This window comes from Orycteropus afer, unplaced genomic scaffold (assembly GCF_000298275.1).
Source record: "Orycteropus afer afer isolate SDZICR_OR568_19922 unplaced genomic scaffold, OryAfe1.0 scaffold00050, whole genome shotgun sequence".
Taxonomy (NCBI): domain Eukaryota; kingdom Metazoa; phylum Chordata; class Mammalia; order Tubulidentata; family Orycteropodidae; genus Orycteropus; species Orycteropus afer.
Window position 1 is genome coordinate 15269066 of NW_006921637.1, and position 21090 is coordinate 15290155.

General features: G+C 38.5%; 1 protein-coding gene across 1 annotated transcript in view; it reads right to left on the reverse strand.

The window, feature by feature from the left end:
* Positions 1–21090, reverse strand: part of RAB4A (RAB4A, member RAS oncogene family) — a 79828-nt gene that overhangs the window by 19642 nt on the left and 39096 nt on the right. The window contains exons 3-4 of the mRNA XM_042780643.1: positions 6222–6302; positions 3113–3227 (exon numbers count right to left, since the gene is read on the reverse strand). Coding sequence (XP_042636577.1) covers positions 3113–3227; positions 6222–6302 — 196 coding nt within the window. The remainder of the gene's footprint in view (positions 1–3112; positions 3228–6221; positions 6303–21090) is intronic.

The following is a 21090-nucleotide window of genomic DNA, read 5'->3' on the forward strand; positions in this document are numbered from 1 at the left end:
AATGGTTGTACCATTTTACAGTCCCACCAGCAGTGTATGAGAGTCCCAATCTCTCCACAACCTCGCCAGCATTTGTTATTTTCTGTCTTATTGAACTTTGATTCCTAATTCTTTTTATGTAATTGTTTAACTCTTGGAACCTTTTTGTACCTTTACTTTATACCTGGTGTTTTGAAATTTCACATGACCTGGAATCTCACTCCATCAGTGGTAACCATTCTCCTACTGTTCCTTTTACTGTTTCCTCTGCTCTTCTCTCTTCTAGAAGTCTAAGAGTCACATACTAGACCTCCTAGATTAATCCTGCATGATTCTTTGTTGTTGCCCCCATTTTTCCTCATAAATTTGCTTGTTTTACTTTTGGGAGACTATTTTGTCTTCTTACCTATTTAACATGCTTTTTTGACTACTCTCTTTTTATATCATTTTGTTCTTACTACTTGAATGTAATTTCTGTTCTAATTTCCAAGAATACTATAGTTTCAGTCTTTTTTCCTGTTCTCTGCAAATTCCTATTTTCTTTATTTTGGATTTTCACTTTCATTTTAGAAATTCCCTTCAAATATCTAGTGATCCTTGGTTGATGGTTTATATTTAAGAGTAAGGAATGGAAAAAGGTCTAAAAGAAACTCTACATGTGGGTAGAGGGGGCAGACTGATGGGCTTCCTATAAGATGACTGGTTGAGAATTGGGCCATTTTACTGAGGAAACCAAAATGTTAACGTCTTTAGGCCTTTTCTTTTGGGCTATTCCGTTTTCTCCAGGGAAGAATCCTTTCTCCTATCTGAGATGTCTAAACCTGGCTGTCAACAGTAGGGAGGAAGTGGAGGAAAGGGCTATGGTTCTAGCCATCAAGCACAGACTTCGACTTAGTCTCCCTCTCTTCAGGCCACACCCCTCCCTGCTCTCTGATTCCTATGACCTTGAATTTAAACACTGTTTTAATGTAAGAGACTATACCTCCCATCTTGTATGTGTGTATTCCTAAGCATTTTAACCCTTCCCTTTGGTAGAACCTGATTCTTCCAAATCCTGACCATTTTTTGGCTCAGCATGAAGAAATGGCTTCCTGATTATTGCCATCTCCCATTATGAGCATTAAGATGTAGCATTTTCTGACTTGAGTTGGTCACTACTATATTCACTTTTCATCTTTAAAAGGTTTTTGATATCTCTCAATTATAATAGTTTACTCCATCATCTTGGTCTTTTTGAGTTGATGCTATTTCAATTACTGTACAGTCATTTCACTGGGGTCAGGAGGGAGAGGTGATGAATGTCTGAACTGAATCTACCATGATTCACCAACACTTCCAGAAGAATGGTTGTGATTAAAGATGGCTATGATATCTTCAGGGCAAGCAATTATTGAGCATTAAATATGTAATATTAGTAATATTAATATACAATATTAATATGTAAGTGAAATATAGGGATGAGCTTTATTAAACTGAGTTTTGAAAATGAGAATATCTGTCTGCGTGTAAAAAAACACAACTAAAATATTATTCTACTTTCTTAGCTTAGTAGTTACAGAATACTAAACATGTAACTTTACTTTTGCTATTTTAGAACTCAGCAGTGATCTGGGATTATCATAACAAATATAAATTTTCTTTGTATGATAATCAAAAGTATGGAGGACAGAATATTTTGTGGAATGCATATAAACCATCAAAACTTTCAAGTTAATGTAAAATAAGCAAAATCTCCAAAAGAAGTATTTTAAAAATTCTCTTTTAAAAGTGAACTATAGAAATCGTTTGCACAATTCTGCCTTGATTTTAATCTAAAAACATAATGTACAATCCAGTGCTACATCCTACCAATTAACCCACTATGCCCACAGAATAAATCAGCCTCTAAATTAGACTGCATTTACTCTGAGGTGTCTAATATTGTTGTTGTTAGGTGCCATTGAGTTGTTTTCTGTAGTGACCCTATGCATAGCAGAATGAAACACTGCCTGGTCCTGTGCCAGCCTCACGATCCTTGCTATACCTGAACCCATTGCTGAAGCCACTGTGTCAATCCATCTCATTGAGGGCCTTCCCCTTCTTCATTGACTCTCCACTTTACCAAGCATGATATCCTTCTCCAGGGAATGGTGCCTCCTGACAACATGACCAAAGTAGGTGAGACGAAGTCTGACCATTCTTGCTTCCAAGGAGCATTCCAGCTGCATTTCTTCCAGGGGAGATCTGTTCTTTTAGCAGTCCATGGTACTTTTAGCATTCTTCTCAAACACCATAACTCAAAAGCATCAACTCTTCTTCGGTCTTCCTTATTCATTGCCCAGCTCTCACAGCATAAGAAGGAAACGAAAATACCATGGCTTGGGTTAGGCTCACCTTAGTCTTTAAGGAGACATCTTTGTTCTTCATCACCTAAAAGAGGTCCTTTGCAGAAGATTTGCCCAATGTAATACATCGCCTGCGTCCTGACTGCTGCTTCCATTGGTGTTGACTATAGAACCAAGTAACATGAAGTCCTTGAAAACGTCAATCTTTTTTCTATCCATTATGAAGCAAATTGTGAGGCTTTTTGTTTTCTTTATATTGAGGTGTAATCCATACTGCACACTGTAGCCTTTAATCTTCATCAGTAAGTGCTTCAAGTGATCCTCACTTTCAGCAAGCAAAGTTGTGTCATGTGCATATCGCAGGTTGTTAATGAGTCTTCCTCCAATCCTGATATCGCTTTCTTCTTCATATAATAATCCAGCTTCTCAGATTATTTGCTCAGCATGCAAACTGAATAAGTAATATGAAAGGATACAACCCTGACTCACTCCCTTCCTGATTTTAAACCATGCACTATCCCCTTGTTCTGTTCAAACAACAGCTTCCTGATCTATGTACAGGTTCCTCATGAGTACAATCAAGTGTTCTGGAATTCCCATTCTTCTCAATGTCATCCTTCTAATAAATTCATTACTAAATCAATGCTGTGTAAGCTAAACAGAATTTAGCCATCTTTTAATTAAAGCTTCCAGAGTAAAGTTTCATAAATCAGTGTGGGTTCAGGTGGGGGAGCAATATATTGAAAGAATATAACTGATTAATTCAATCCAATTTTCAAACACTTTTATTAAATTAGAAAAAAAGCTACCTGAATCGCTCTTGTCCTGCTGTATCCCATATCTGTAACTTTACATATTTACCGCCAACATTTATTATCTTTGAACCAAATTCCACTCCTATTGTATGATTTGAGTCATCTTTGACTAAAAAAGAAAAACAAGAACAAGATACTTAATTTTAGAACATTAAGGAAACATGTTTACAGATTTAAATAAGTAAAACTGAAATTAAGAGTTAAGTCAATGGAAAACAATTTACTTTAGTCATTTGTTTGGACCATCAGTTGATAACAAAAGCATTTCTGTTTCAAATAGAATACATAGTTCCTACTCTCAAAGAGACAATAAAACTTTGCCTCAAAACTCCCAAAATAAATCACACATTTCATGGCCTATGCTTTGAGGCAGTGAGGCCATATCAGAACCAAATCCAACTGTCCACTGTTATGGTATTCACAAACGGGGAATATATAATATACCAGCTATCCTGAAAGGGCTAAGTGCCCAGTAACAGATCTGCAACTCAGTCAGTAATGAGGTTGTGATATAACAAATATTTAAATGGATAAATATTCTAAAGAAATTAAAGGAAGGAAAGGTACTATAGATGCCCCCCCCCCCAAAAAAAAAACCTTGATGGATACCAAAGACTACTAAGGGAAAAGGAAAACAAAGAGTCAACCAAAAAAAAAAAAAAAAAAAAATTTGCATATTATAAATGCTGAATTTTCGTAAGAGTTAGTATTGTACAGCTATAATAATGAATTATTGGAGAAATCAGTACTATCTGTTTGAATAAGCTAGCAGGCAGGCAAAGAAAGTAGAATGGTAAATTCAATTTAAGCTCTCTGTAAAAGGAAATTCCTGGCATGATAAAAGGATAAACTAGAATAAAATATCATAGTTAGAATCTGTATATTGACTAGCTTCTACTTTATAATTGTAGGACAGCATTTAAATCTAACAGAAATCAAGGATGCCATTTCACCACTGCATTTGTTGTTTTCTGGAGGAGTAAAAGGGAAGAAAGACTCCCTAGGTGCTGCAAATGGTTAATGTGCTTGACTGCTAACCAAAAAGCTGGAGACTGAAGTCCACCCAGAAGCCTCTTGAAGAAAGGTCTGGCAATCTACTTCTGAAAAAATCAGCCACCGAAAACCCTATGAAGCACACTTCTACTGTGACACACATGGGGTCATCATGAGTTGGAGTTGAACTGACAGCGAATGATTGTTGTTGTTGAAGTACCAGTCTGCTTCATGACTGGGCAATACAGAACTAGTGTATACATCCCATTTGAATTAAGCTACCATGCAAAACATGGAATACAATTCTCCAAAAAGAGATATGTAAAGGCCAAGGTTACCTTGATTACAACATGGCCACAATAAGAACACCTAAGACTAGCCAAAACATGCATACTAAGCTTGATCAGGAAAAATTAAAGGAATGCTATCAAAGGGAGTGGAGCCTTAATGGTGCAATGGTTAAGCGCGCAGCTGTTAACCAAAAGGTCAGTGGTTCAAATCTACCAGTGGCTCCGCTAGAGATAAGACCTGATGACCTGTTCCCATAAAGATAATAGCCCTGGAAACCCTATGGGGCAGCTCTACTCTGTGCTATGAGTTGGAATCAAATCGACAGCACACAACATTAAAGGGAGAGTTTTTCATAGAGTAGAGAATGATTAAGCAAATTGATTATTTGGCTCATTATCCTTAGGGCATTGTTTTCTGAGGCTGTACAATGCAAAGTCTTGACAAATTGAAAAGAAACCTGGACCACCCAGTGAATGAATACTTGTTAAATTCAATAAGGAATGGTTCTATCACTAACACATGTTAGGTCTGTCTCACTAAACAGAGGCTCCAACAAGCTTTTGGTTGATGAAAATGAAAGTAGCAGAATAAATTTCTAGAATTCCATTCTTTAAAACTCATTGTCAACATATCTTATTCTGTCTTTTTAGTCACTACCTAGGTATTTTATGCATATTTACCTAAGAGGAACGTCATTAAATCAAACTATACTTCACCCAGCTGATACTACAACAGGTCATTCTCTACAATTCTTTCCATCATTATAAAAACACTATCTATTTTAAGGGCCTTTAAAACCAATAGTCTTTTCCATTTTGCAAAGCTCTCATATAGTCTGAAATAAATAATTCAACCTTCTTTACCAAAACAGTACAAGTCAGTAGAAAAAGATTGGTTCTGTGGTTAAAAGATCTGGGTTTTAACCAACCTACCCATTACTGGTAACTATTCCAAGAATATACAATTTCTCTAACCCTGTTTTCTTACCTGTAAGAAAGGATTGGTGACAAAAAGTGCCTTAATACCAGACTACTACAAGGACCAAAATATTTTATCCAAAATGTACCACTAGGGTTTCTCTGGTCTCTCCCTGCCAGGAAATGTATTTCTTGTCAAGTAATTCCTCTGTTTCTCTGTTGTTGTTGTTGTTGTTATTTGCCGTTGAGTCGGCCCCGACTCATAGCGACCCCTCCTTGGGTTTTCGAGGCAGTATCACTACGGAAGTAGGATTGCCCAACCTTCCTTCCGAGGAGTGGCTGGTGGGTTTGAACCGCCAGCCTTCTGGTTAGCAGTCAAGTGCCTTAGGCACTATGCTACCAGAGCTCCCTCTGTTTCTCTAGCATACACATATTATCCTTTGTTGTTGTTGTTATGTGCCCTGGAGTAGGACCTGACTCATAGTGATCCCTCCTTGGGTTTCCGAGGTAGAATCACTATGGAAGTATATTGCCTATCCTTCCTTCTGAGGAGTGGCTCATGAGTTTGAACCGCCAGCCTTCTAATTAGCAGTCAAGTGCCTTAGGCACTATGCTACCAGAGCTCCTAATATTATCCTCTAGCATCTGTAAAATGTGCATTATTATTAACTATGTGTTGAAAACTGAAGTACTATAATATTAAAATGCTAACTTAAAGAAACCTCAGCTTTATTGCTAAAAGTTTAATAGCATAAACCTTTCATGTTATTTAAAAATACTTTGAAAATATGATTTTTTTCTTTAAATATTCAGAAGCTTTGCTGTTAACAAATCTGAGCAAGAAAGAAGCGCATTCTCAGAATAAGACATGCAAGAAAGACTAATCATGTAATGTCACTTACATTTTTTTTCAATAAACTGATGAAGTAAGCAAGACTTGCCAGTTCCTGCATTTCCAATAACCAAGAACTTAAACAAAAAATCTGAAAGATAAAAAGAGACTCTGTAAAATAACTCTAAAACAGTTACTATGAATTTATCCTTAGACTATGATCGTAAAATTTAAGGCAATCTTAGCTGTTAATGTAACAAAATAAATAAATAAATAAATAAAAGAGGTAATCAAATATTTTGTGAAAATGACAAATGTTGTTGTTAGTTGCTGTCAAGTCGATTCTGACTCATGGTGACTCCATGTGTGCAGAGCAGAACTGCTCCATAGGGTTTCCATGGATGTGACCTTTTGGAAGCAGATCTCCAAGGCTGTCTTCTGAGGGGCTTCTGGGTGTGTCTGAACCACTAAGCTTTTGGCTAGTGGTCCAGTGTTTAACCATCTGTACCACCCATGGACTCTGAAAATGACAATTAACAGGTTCAATTACCTTTTCACATTGATTTTTTTTTTTTTTTAAATATTTGGCTTACTTTCAAATTGAGAGGTTTTTCAAACTGTGCTAGTGGGACAATTTGCTTTGAAGATGAAAGTTTGAAAACAACTCTTTTAAGCAAACAATATTTATCCATTTTCTAGCTACCCTTTAAAGAAATATGGTCTCTCTGGGTAGCACAAATAGTTTGCTCTCAGCTACTAACTGGAAGGTTGGTGGTTGGAACCCACCCAGTGAGTTGCAGAAGAAATGACCTGGCAATCTATTTCTGTAAAAAGCATAGCCAAGAAAACTCTATGGGGTCACCCTGAGTCAGAACTGACTTGATGACAACGGTAAGAAATATGCTTACCCAACGACAAGCAAAATTAGCCTTGAAATGTCAAGTGTTTTCTGTACCAAAGGGAAAATCTGATAGACTTATAAGAAATCTACTTCTCTCTCCTTTTTAAAATTAGGAATAAGTTTCCTCCACATTTGCAGATTTTAATGTTTTTGCCTCTATTTCCTCCATCTATGTATGACTTGTGGGAAGGGGTGCTTAAGTTAAGTTTCAGGCAGTATTTCAAACGTGAATTTGTCTGATTCAGTGAAAAAGCTTTGCATATCTTCTTTCCAAATAGCAAGGTATTTAATTTGGGATATTATTTTCCATAAAGTGAGAATAAACTATTTCCTAAATGGAATTTGCTAATTAGCATAATGTAGCATACATAACCCCACATTGCTCTGGATGATTTACTTTGCTTTTTCTGTAAGCAAAGGCCTTTAGTTCTGCTTTGTTAGGAGCTATGGACCACCAATTCTCTAGTCCTTTCACTCCTACTGCTTTGAGTTCATTCCCTCACAATTTAATCTTGACCCAACCACCTGTTAAGCCACATGTTTTCCTACTCATTTTGTAGCCCCAAAGATCTTGCTCCATACTCTTACTGACCAAATACCTCGTTCTTTAATTTGCACATTTGAAAGTGTCACCTCATCACTACTTTTCCAAATCTATAAACCAAGCACTCCCTAGCTCTGGCTACCTTTTCTCCCCTAACTAAACCTCAATAGTCTAATTCTTTGCTGACACTTGACCTAGCTATACCTTAAAGACTACATTCATCAATACTCAACGATTAAGCCTATTCAACGTCTCATGATTTCCAAATAGTTATAGAAAATTAAACTTATAGAAGAATAATGATATTAGAATTATGTCAACATTTAAAAATACCTATAGGTTTATGCTTTTGCATCTTTAAACACATTTCCCTTTGAAAATTAATCATTGGCTTTTACCACAGATAACTTCTGCATTCAAATTTAACTAATCATATGGACAATGAACTCTCCCAGCTAAGATATGAACAACTACAAAACAAATGACTCTAGAACATGGTATCATTGCAGTGCTTGAAAAAACAGCATCCCAACCCAAGATTCACAGGATTCCCATATATACACCTCATTGAAGATGAGCTCAAAAGGTAAAATTCCAAAACATTCAGGGTAAAAATCGTGAGTCAGCAATCAACAAACTTTGATTTCAAGAATTTGAATTAAAAAATCGGGTTTTAAAAGCATGCGAATGGCCATCTAAGATACAACTATTGATCTCTATTCCTTCAGAACAAAGAGAAAAAAGGAAGCCGTAGACTTAAAGAACAAATTAGTCTTCGTAGACTAACACTCTACACGAACCAAGGTTTCTTCCAACCTGAGACCAGAAGAACTAAATGGTGTCTGGATACCACTACCAACTATACTAATCAAGTCATAAAAGATAGACCCTGATAGAATGGGAGAAAAATATGGAACAGATGTCAAATTCCTAAAAACTAATAAAACAAATCCAGACTGACAGGACTGGCCGAGACTGGAGAATTTCACCTGCCTGAGATGAACCAACACTAGCCTGAAGTCAACTTTTACTTAAATAACAGATTGGTGTACAAAATAAAGAATATCACATGGGAAACTAGATGAATGGAAATAGAACCACCAGAATAGAAATATTGAGAATATTCTCATATCGTGAAGAATGTAACCAGTGTCACTGAATAATGTGTAAAAATTATTGAATGGGAACCTAAACTGACGTTTAAACTTTCACCAAAACACAATAAAATATATATTTAAAAAAATAATAATTTGATTAAAAAATTCTGATGATACCTAAATTATAACCATCACTTATCTGTCAGTGTTTCATTCTGTGGTGGCTTACATGTTGCTATGATGCTGGAAGCTATGCTACTGGTACTTCAAATACAAGCAGTGTCACCCATGGTGGACAGGTTTCAGTGGAGAAACCTTAAGACAGACTAGGATGAAGGACTTGGTGATCTATTTCTGAAAAAAACTGGCCAGTGAAAACCTTAGGAATAGCAACAGAACACTGTCTGATACAACACTGGAAGATGAGCCCCTTTGGGTGGAAGACACTCAAAATACAGCGGTAGAAGAGCTGCCTCCTCAAAGTAGAGTTAACTTTAATGATGTGGATGGAGTAAAGCATTCAGGACCTTCACTTGGTGATTTGGCACAACTCAAAATCAGAAAAAACAGTTGCAAACATCCATTAGTAACGCTGTTGCTGTTGTTGTAATGTGCCGTCGAGTCAGACCCGACTAATAGCGACCCCTCCTTGGGTTTCAGAGGCAGTAGCACTTGACTGCTATCCAGAAAGCTGGCGGTTCAAACCCACCAGCCACTCCTCGGAAGGAAGGTTGGGCAATCCTTCTCCGTAGTGATACTGCCTCGGAAACCCAAGGAGGGGTCGCTATGAGTCGGTCCAACTTGACGGCACATAACAACAACAACAACAACATCACTATGGGAGTAGATTGCCCTATCTTCCTTCTGAGGAGTGGCTGGTGGATTTGAACTGCCAGCCTTCTGGTTAGCAGTCAAGTGCCTTAGGCAGTAATAGGAATGTGGAATGGACAAAGTATGAAACTAGGAAAACTGGAAGTTGTCAAAATGAAATGCAATGGCTGCACATAGATATCCCAGGCAATAGTGAGTTAAAATGGACTGATACTAGCCATTTTGAGTTGGACAATCATATGGTCTTTGTTGTTGTTGTTGTTATGTGCCATCAAGTCGGACTTGACTCATAGCAACCCCTCTTTGGGTTTCCAAGGCAGTATCACTACTGGAAACGACCAACTGAAGAATAATGATGTTGCATTCATTGCCAAAAATAACATTTCAACATCTTTCTAAAGTATAATGCTGTCAGTGATAGGATAATATTCATACATCTACCAAGAAGGCTAGTTAATAGGACATTCAGATTTATACATGAACCACTGAGGTCGAAGATGAAACTGAAGATTTTTACCAATTTCTGCACTCCGAAGTTGATCAAACATGCCATCAAGAAGGATCAGTGATTGGCTAATATGGCCTTGGTAACAGAAACAACATCAGAGATCACACAATAGAATTTTGTAAGAAGAAGGACCTATTCTTTGGAAATGCCTTTTTCCAGCAACATAAACTGGGGCATAAACATGGATCTTGTCAGATGGAATATACAGGAATCTAATCAACTATATCTGTGGAATATATATGATAGAGAAGCTCAGTATTACTAGTCAGAACAAGTCCAGGGCCAACTGTGAAATAGACCATCAATTGCTCATATGCTACTTCAAGTTAAAGCTGAAGAAAATTAGAACAAGTCCATGAGAGTCAAAGTAAGATCTTGAGATATCCCATCTGAATTTACTGACCATTGCAAGAATAGATTTGATGTGTTGGACACTAATGACCAGTGAGAGGACATCATACATTAAGAAAATAAAAGGTCGTTAGAAAAGACCAAAATGGATGTCAGAAGAGACTGAAACTTGTACTTTAACACAGAATAGCTAATATGAATGGAAGAAATGAAGAACTGAACAAAAGATTCCAAAGGACAGCTCAATGAGACAAAGTAAAATAGTGTGATTAAATGTGCAAAGACCTAGAGTTAGAAAACTAAAAGGAAAGAATATACTCAGCATTTCTCAAGGAAAAAATAACTGAAGAAAAAACTCAAGACTTGACTTGCAATGTTGAAGAATTCTCTGAGGAAAAGAATGAATGACACAGGAAGTATCAAAAGAAGATGGAAGCAATACAAAGAGTCACAGTACCAAAAGGAATTGGTTGATGTTCAACCATTTCAGGAGGCAGCACATGATGAAGACCTGATGGCACTGAAGGAAGAAGTATAAGATACAACGAGGCACTGGCAAAAAACAAGGCTCCAGAAATTGACAGAATATCGATTTGGATTTACAACTATGCATGCAACACTGGAAGCACTCACTCATCTATGTCAAGAAATTTGGAAGACAGCTACCTGCCAATCAACTGGAATAAATTCATACCTATGCTGTTCCAAAGAAAGGTGATCCAACAGAATGCAATTGACGGTACATAACAACAACAACATCATTAATATAGCACAAATGTAAAATGGTGAACATAATTCGAAAACAGTTACAGTAGTACATTTATAGGGAACTGTCAGAAATTCAAGCTGGATTCAGAAGAGGTCACGGAAACAGGGATATCGCTGCTACTGATAGATGGAAGGTGGCAGAGAATATCAGAAAGATGTTTGTGTTTTATTGACTATGCAAACGCATTTGACTATGTGGATCATAACAAATTATAGATAACATTGTGAAGAATGAGAATTCTGGAACACTTAACTGTGCTCATGGGGAATCTGTACACAACCTAGGTGACAGTATGAACAGAACAAGGGGATATTCTGTGGTTTAAAATCAGGAAAGATATATGTCAAGGTTGCATCCTTTCACCATACTTATTTAATCTATATGTTGTTGTTGTTGTCAGGTGCCCTTGAGTTGTCTCCGACTCACAGTGACCCTATGCTCAGCAGAACAAAACACTGCCCGGTCTTGCGCCAGCTCCGTAATCCCTGCTATACTTCAACCCGTTGCGGCAGCCACTGTGTCAATCCATCTCGTTGAGGACTTTCCCCTCCTTCGTCGACCCTCCCTCTTACCAAGAAAGGCATCCTTCTACAGTGAATGATCCATTTTGACAACATGACCAAAGTAGGTGAGACGAAATCTGGCCATTCTCGCTTCCAAGGAACATTCCAGCTGCACTTCCTCCAGGACAGATCTGTTAGTTCTTTTAGCAGTCCATGGTACTTTCAACATTCTTCTCCAGCACCACATCTCAAAAACATCAATTTTTCTTTGGTCTTCTTTATTCATTGGCCAGCTCTCACATGCATATGAGGCAATTGAAAATATGGCTTTTGACAGGTGCACCTTAGTCCTCAAGAAGACATCTTTGCTCTTCAGCATCTGAAAGAGGTCCTTTGCCCAGTGCTATACGTTGTCTCATGTCCTGACTGCTGCCTCCACTGGCATCGATTGTAGAATGAAGCAACAGAAGTCTTTGACAACTTCAATCTTTTCTCCATTCATTGTGATGCTGCTTAGAGGTCTAATTGTGAGAATTTTTGTTTTCTTTATATTGAGATGTAATCCACACTGCAGACTGTATTCTTCAATCTTCATCAATAAGTGCCTCAAGTCATCCTCACTTTCAGCAAGCAAAGTTGTGTCATCAGTGTATTGCAGGTTGTTAATGATTCTTCCTCCAATCCTGATGCTACATTCTTCTTCATATAGTCCAACTTCTTGGATTATTTGCTCAGCATATAAATTGAACAAGCATGGTAAAAGGATACAACCATGACACACTCCCTTCTTGATTTTAAACCATGCAGTGTCCCTTGGTTCTGTACAAATGAGAGCCTCCTGGTCTATGTGCAGCTTCCTCATGAATACAATTAAGTGTTCTGGAATTCCCATTCTTCTCAATATTTTCCACAATTTCTTATGATCCACACAATCGAATGTTTTGCATAGTCAATAAAACACAAGTAAACATCTTTCTGGTACTCTTTGATTTGAGCCAAGATCCAATCTGACATCAGCAATGATATCCCTTGTTCCACGTCCTCTTCTGAATCCAGCCTGTACCTCTGGAAGCTCTCTGTCAATATACTGCTGCAACTTTTAAAAATTATCTTCAGTAAGATTTTACTTGCATGTGATATTAATGACATTGTTCGATAATTTCCACATTTTGTGGGATCACCTCTCTTTGGAATGGGCAAAAATATGGATCTTTTCCAGTCATTTGGCCAGGTAGTTGTCTTCCAAATCTCTTGGCATAACCGAGTGAGTGCCTCCAGTGGGACATCCGTTTGTTGAAACATCTCAATGTTGAAACATCCATCAATTCCCGTAGCCTTGTTTTTCGCCAATTCCTTCAGTGTAGCTTCGACTTCTTCCTTCAATACATCATTGGTTCTTGATCATATGTCACCTCCTGAAATGAATGAAGATGGACCAGTTCTTTTTGGTACAGTCACTCTGTGTAGTCCTTCCATCTTCTTTCGATGCTTCCTGCATCATTCAATATTTTGCCCATACAATCTTTCAATATTGCTACTTGAGGCTTAAATTTTTTCCTCAGTTTTTTCAGCTTGAGAAATGCTGAGTGTGTTGTTCCCTTTTGGTTTTCTAACTCCAGGACTTTGCACATTTCATTATAGTAATTGGCTTTGTCTGCTTGAGCTGCTCTTTGAAATCTTCGGTTCAGTTCTTTGATCTTGTCATTTCTTCCATTTGCTTTAGCTCCTCTCCATTCAAGGGCAAGTTTCAGAGTCTCTTCTGACATACATTTTGGTCTTCTTTTCTCGTCTTTTTAATGACCTCTTGTTTTCTTCATGGATGCTGTTCTTGATGTCATTCCATAATTCTTCTGGCTTTTGGTCGTTGGTGTTCAATGCATCAAATCTATTCTTTGGACAGTCTCTAAATTCAGGAGGGATATGTTCAAGGTCATATTTTGGCTGTCATGTACTTGTTTTAATGGTCTTTAACTTCAAGTTGAACTTGCCTATGAGCAATTGATAGTCTGTTCCACAATCAGCTCCTGGCCTTGTTTTGGCTGAAGATATTGAGCTTTTTCATTGCCTCTTGCCACAGATGCAGTCAATCTGATTCCTGTTTACTCCATCTGGTGAAGTCCACATGTATAGCTGCCATTTGTGTTGTTGAAAAAAGGTATTTGCAATGAATAAGTTGTTGGTCTGGCAAAATTCTATCATGCGATCTCCAGCATTATTTCTGTCACCAAGGCCAAATTTTCCAACTACTGGTGATTTTTCTTTGTTTCCAACTTTTGCATTCCAGTCACCAGTGCTAATTAACACATCTTGATTGCACATTCGGTCAATTTCAGACTGCAGAAGCTGATAAAAATCTTCAATTTCTTCATCTTTGGCTTTGGTGGTTGGTGAATAAATTTGAATAATAGTCGTATTAACGGGTCTTCCTTGTAGGCATATGGATATTATCCTATCACTGACAGTCCTGTACTTCAGGGAAGATCTTGAAACATGCTTTGTGATGATGAATGCCATGCCATTCCTCCTCAAATTGTCATTCCTGGCATAGTAGATCATATGGTTATCTGATTCAAAATGGCCAAAACCAGTCCATTTCAGCTCACTAATGGCTAGGATATCAATCTTTACATGTTCCATTTCATTTTTGACAACTTCCAATTTTCCTAGATTCATACTTTGTACATTGCATGTTCTTATTATTAATGGATATTTGCAGCTGTTTCTTCTCAATTTGAGTTGTGCCATGTTAGGAAATGGAGGTCTTGAAAGTTTTACTTTATCCATATCAGTAAGGGTGGTCCTACTTTGATGATGCAGCTCTTTCCTAGTTGCATTTTGAAAGCCTTCTGACCTAAGGGGTTCATTAACTTGCACTGCATTGTACAATGTTTCCAGGCTATTCATAAAGTTGTGCAGTAATGTATCAGACAGTGTTTACCGCTATTCATAAGATTTTCCCTGGCCTATTCTTTGAGAAGTGGATGGCCTCTTCCTTCTTCCTAGTCTGTCTCAGTCTGTAAGCTGCACTGAAACCTGTGCACCATGTGCAACCCTGCCAGCACTTGAAACACCAGTGTTACAGCCTCAAGCCTCACAGCAACACAACAGTATGACAAACTGACAGAGAAGTTTGTCTCATTTAGCTGTTCAAAACCTCTCCACCCTCCCCTTACCTGAATCCCTGACTGCCATTCTGCTCTATCATTACCTCTTGCTTCTCTTTCCCCCGCTTTCCTGGCTGGTGGGGGTAGGGCCTGGGTCACTCCCCTCACCTGGATCCCTGGCTACTGCTCTGCTCTGTCATGCCCTCTATTTAATCTATATGCTGAATAAATAATCTGAGAATCTGGACTATATGAAGAAGAACACGTCATCGAGATTAAAGGAAGACTCATTAGCAACCTGCGATATACAGATGACACAACCTTTCTGGGTGAAAGTGAAGACCTGAAGCACTTACTGATGATGATCAAAGACTACAGTCTTCAGTATGGACTATACCTCAACATAAAGAAAACAATAATCTTCACAACATCATGATAAACAGTGAATAAATTATAAATTGTGATAAATGGAGAAAAGACTGAAGTTATCAAGGATTTCATTTTACTTGGATCCACAATCAACACCCATAGAAGCAGCAGTCAAATCAAATGACATACTGCATTGGGGAACTCTACTGCAAATGACCTCTTGAAAGTATGAAAGAACAAAAATGTCATTCTGACGACTAAGGTGTGTCGATCCAATCCATGGTATTTTTAGATGCCTCATATGCATCTGAAAGCTGAACAATGAATAATGAAGATCGAAGAAGAACTGATGCATTTGAATTATGGTAATGGTGCAGAATGTAAAATATACCATGGATTGCCAGAAGAACAAACAAATCTGTGTTAGAAGAAATACAGCCAGAATGCCCCTTAGAAGAGAAGATGGCAAGACTTTGTCTCACATACTCTGGACATGTTATCAGGAGGCACCAGTCCCTGGAGAAGGACATTACACTTGGTAAAGTAGAGGATCAGCAAAAAAGAGGAAGATCCTCAATGAGATGGACTGACACAATGGCTGCAACAGTGGGCTCAAACATAGCAACGATTCTAAGGATGGTGCAGGACCTCATAGTGTTTCATTCTGTTGTACATGGGGTTGCTATGAGTTGGAACCAACTTGATGGCACCTAACAAGAACTATAACAAAAGTATATACTCAATGGATATGTTCAATTAGAAAAGAATGTACAAAAATGATGAGAATTTGTGAACTGGAATAGAGATTAGAGGAAATTACAAGGAGGCAGTTGAAGAAAGAGATGATATGACAGAGCTTAAAAGACATGAATTAAAAGGTCCATCATGGTCCAATACCAACCAACACCAAACCCACTGCCACTGAGTCAATCCCGACTTATAGTGACCCCCATGGGGTTTCCCAGGCTGTAAGTAAATCATTATGGAAGCAGATTGCCTCATCTTTCTCCTGTGGAGCAGCTGGTGGGTTCAAACTGCCAGCCTTTGGGTTAGCAGCCCAATGCTTTAACCATAGCACCACCAGAGCTTCTTACCATGGTATAACAGGCATTTTGAAATGAAAAAATAGAGAAAATGGGTTAGAGAGCCAATATTAAAAGAAAAAAATGAATTCAGATTTTCCAGAAATAAAACTAAAGTAATGAATTCTCACATTCAAAAAATAACCATCTCTGCTCAGGTAAATAAGAATAAATTTATTGAAGACAACAGAATAGGCAGACAAGCTACACAAACCCTCTTCAACAAAGAGAGAAAACAATTGACACAGATACAGAACACAAAGTTTTTTCTTTCAGGGTTTTGGACATTTAAGGCAACAGCTTTTTCCTTCAGATTCCAGGGACCTAATAATAGGCTCCACTAGCTGAGGGCAGCACAGACATACTGGAGGCTGACAACTGGAAAGGTGTGATATTTCCACTTGTTTCTCTTATATGCCACACCCTCTTGGTGAACAGAGGAAAAGCCATTCCTCACCTCCACCCACCTTCAGAGCTGGCAGGAATGCCATCCCAGTCTGTTTGTTCTGATAGAGCCGGGTGCCCTGCCTTCCTACTCCCCAGATTTGTTTCTTGTTTTCAAATTCTTCTTCTTTTTTTTTTTTTTTTTCCTTTTATTTTTATTTTTTTTCCCTCCCAAGTTCTAGTTTTTGGTTTTTCTTCTCTTCCCTTTTCCTGACTCCCATCTTTTTTCTTTCTTGTGGTTCTTCCCAAGCCTTGTTTTTCTTTCTGCATTTTTTTCATTTCTTTTCTTTATTATTCTTTTACTCTAGTTCTTTTCTCTTTTACCCTCCCCAGATATTGGTTTTTTTTTTTTTCTTTCTCTTTTTCTATTTATATTTCTTTTGTCTTTCTAAAGTACTTCTTTAAATATTTCTTCTCATTTATTACCATTCCTTTTTCTTTCTTTCTTTTTTGGTGGTGGTCCCTGTGTGTTTATACAGTGTGTTTTCTGTCCTCTTGTTTTCCTTTTTGGTGTTTTGATTGTTATTTTTGTCTGAGTGGAAGACAGCAACCATGCCCAAAGGATCCAACCATACTCCCACCTTCTGCTGAGTGAGTTGGTGCCACCACTTGGCCAACAATATGCAACAGCTGATACAAGTCTGACTCACCCTCAACCGCTCTTTAAAAACAGCTAACAGAGATCTGTGCATCCACCCTCATTCTCTAGCTCACCCACCAGGAGGCAGGTGGTGTATGCATAAGTGCTACCAACTAGGAAATAGAGGAGCACAGTACCTTCCTTACTCAGATACATCCAAAAAAACAAAAGAAATAAAAATCTTGGGTGAAGTACTCCAACATACAACCACCAATTAAATATAAACACAAAAATGCCACAATGTTCCAGAGACAACAGACCATCACAGTCCACACAAAGAAGCAAGATAAAGCAGTATAAATAAGGGACCAGGATATAGACCCAGAACACATCCTGAGGAGGAAGCAGCATTAGAACATTCTGATAAGGAATTCAAAAGAATTATATTTAGGTACCTTCAACAGATTGAAAGACAGATCAATGAAAACACTGACAACATTAAGGGAAGCACAGACAAAACCCTAGAACAATTTCAGAAGACAATACAAGAACAAAATGAGAAAATAAATAAAAAATTAGAAATGATACAAAATCTACAGATGGAATCCAGAAGAGTAATACTAAAATTTCAGAAATAGGTAACACATTGAATGGGCAAAGGAGGAGAATCAAATCAATTGAAGACAGAATTTATGAGATTAAAGACAAATACCTCAATACTTCTTTGGAAAGGGATCAATCAGAAAAAAAGATCAAAACAAAATGAAGAAATCCTAAGATTTATGTGGGATACCATCAAGAGGAATAACCTCCATGTAACTGGAATTCCAGAACAGCAAGAAGATATATCAAGCAAATGGCAATCAAAAAAGAGCAGGAGTGGCAATATTAATTTCTAATAAAATTGACTTTAAGACAAAAACCACCATAACAGACAGGGAAGGACATTACACAATGATTAAAAGAGAGCTTGGATAAGAAGACATAAGCATAATAAATATCTACGCACCCAATGGAAGAGCCCCAAAATACATAAAGTAGACTTTAGTAGAATTGAAAAGACAATAGATGACTCCACAGTAATAGTAGGAGACCTTAACACACCACTTTCTTTCTTTTCAATTCCAACTCATAGTGACCTTACAGGACAGAGTAGAACTCCCTATAGGATTCCTTTCTTTCTTTCTTGTTTTCAATTGTGTTCTGGGTACAAATCTACAGAGTGTATTTGTTTTACATTTAATAGTTCATGTACATTTTATTTCACACCCTGATTACCATCCCCAACCACACAAACTCTCTCCCCTCTTCCACATCTCATGACTACCCCCTCCCCATATCACTCGGAACCACACACTCCCCATCTGTCCTGCCTTCCCTCCATGTGAATGCTGCCCCTCTGGTGCCCCATGGCTGACCACTCCAAGGAGTGTATCTCCCCAGAATAGGTGAGTGAACCACCCTGGGGCAGGTGCTTTGCATGCAGGTCCTTCAACTGTTGGGCGGAAAGCCAATCCATGGGAGCAAGTAAAATTCTAGGGCAGAAGGGTAACCTGAGGCCACAGTCCTGGGGGTTCCACCAGACTCTATCCCACCAGTAACCCTGGTCATTTTTATGTTTTTGAACCTTCTTCTACATCTTCCCTCCCACTCTGTCCAAGATTTCCAGTTTCGATCCCTTTCCAAGTGTCTGGCATTGGTAGCCAGGCACATCTAGTTCTTTTGATCTTAGGATCATGTAGGCTAAGGTCCTCATGGTCCCTCTTATCCTTGGACCAACTGTTTCCAGATATCTTTGATTTTCTTCACTCTTCTTTGATTCAGACGAGAGGAGTCCAATAGTGGCATACTAGATGGCTGCTCGAAAGCTTCTAAGACTCCAGTCACTACTCACCTGGTGGGTTGTGGAACAGGATTTTTATGTACTATGTAGGAGCTCTGGTGGCACAGTGCCTAAGGCATCTGACTGCTAACCAGAAGGCTGGCGGTTCAAACCCACCAGCCACTCCTCGGAAGAAAGGCTGGACACTTCTGTAGTGATACTGCCTTGGAAACCCAAGGAGGGGTCACTATGAGTTGGATGTGACTCGATGGCAGTGAGTTTTTTTTTTTTTCTTTAAATGTTGTGCCAATTGAGCATGACGTCCCCTGAGATCACTGCCCCGAGTTGCAGGCCCAACGATCCTTCCCCCTCAAGGTGTCTGGCTGTCTCTAAGAGGCTACTCCAACCCTGCACCCCCCGCTGCCTCTGCAATGTGCATCGCCAACTCTGCAGCACAAGTGCGTATGCAAGACCATTCTCAGCCAAACCCATCCTTGGTCTACAGTATATTCTTATTCACCAGTCCCCACCCGATCCTTCCACCTGTCCACGCATCCATCTGTAGCCTGGTGTTTGGTGCTAGCAGCAATGCAGTACTATGCATACACCCGTACTTGCCTCCACTGTCCACATTCCATGTGCATGCCCCAGTGTCCTTCCACTCTCCAGTTCATCATGCTGGCCACAGACTCCCTCCATACTATCCCTCCCCTCACCCAAATCAACATGCGGGCCCCTTGTAGTCTGAAACCCTCCCCCAACTTCCCACCCACCCCCAGCAACCAACAAAGTAAGTTTCCTGCTCCAAGTAAACCACTCCCCAACCCTTTACAATAATGGACTCATACAACATTTATCCTTCTGCAATTGCCTTATTTCACTCAGTATAATTCATCCATGTTGTGAGATAATTTGTGTATTCATTATTTTTTAATGTAGCATAGTATTCCAATGTGTGAATGTACTATAGTTTGGCCATCCATTCATCTGCTGATGGGCATCTAGGTTGTTTCCATCTCTCTGATATAGTGAACCATGCTGTGATGAACATAGGAGTGCATATGTCTGTTCACATCCTGTCTCTCACCTCTTTAGGATATACTCCTAGCAATGGAATTTCTCAATCAAATGGAATTTCTATTTTCAGTTTTTTAAGGAAAAGCTATACCATCTTCCACAATGATTGTACCAGCTTGCAGTCCCACCAGCAGTGTATCAGAGTTTCAATCTCTTTGCAACCTTGCCAGCACCTGTCATTTTCCATCCTGTTGTACTTTGCTATTATTGGTTGGGTGACATGATATCTCATTGTTGCCTTGATCCACATCTCTCTAATGGCTAATGATTGTGAGTAATACACCACTTTCAATGAAAGATAGACCAACAGGAAAGAAACTCAACAAAGACGCAGAAGAACTAAATAATACAATCCACCAACTTGACTTTATAAACCTCTACAGAGCACTTCATCCAACAAAAGAATAATACAGTCTTTTCCAGTGCACATGGAACATTCTCCAGGATAGACAATATGTTAGGCCACAAAGCAAGCCTTAATAAATTAAAAACACTGAAATACCACAAAGCATCTTTTCAAATTACAATGCTGTAAAATTAAAAATCAACAATAGGAAGATCAATGGAAAAAGAGCAAACTCATGGAAACTAAATAACACTCTCCTTTAAGATAACTGGGTAAAGACTAGGCAATCTACTTCCGTAAAGATTTACTGCCTTAGAAATCCAATGGGGTTCACTATGAGGCTGAATCGACTCCCAAGCAGTGGGTTTGCTTTTGGTAATAGAAGAAAAACAAGAAATTAAAAAATTCCTTGAATCAAGGCAACATACCAAATGTGAATGACCAATATGACAGCAATGAGGATGAGAAAGACATAGAGAGGTACATGGGAGGTACAGACAACAAATATGAACCCTTTTGCATATACAGTACTGAGTTCTCAGTGAAGGTAAACATGGGTATATGGATGGATAGACAGGTGGACAGGTTAAACGATTAGCTATGTCTATGAA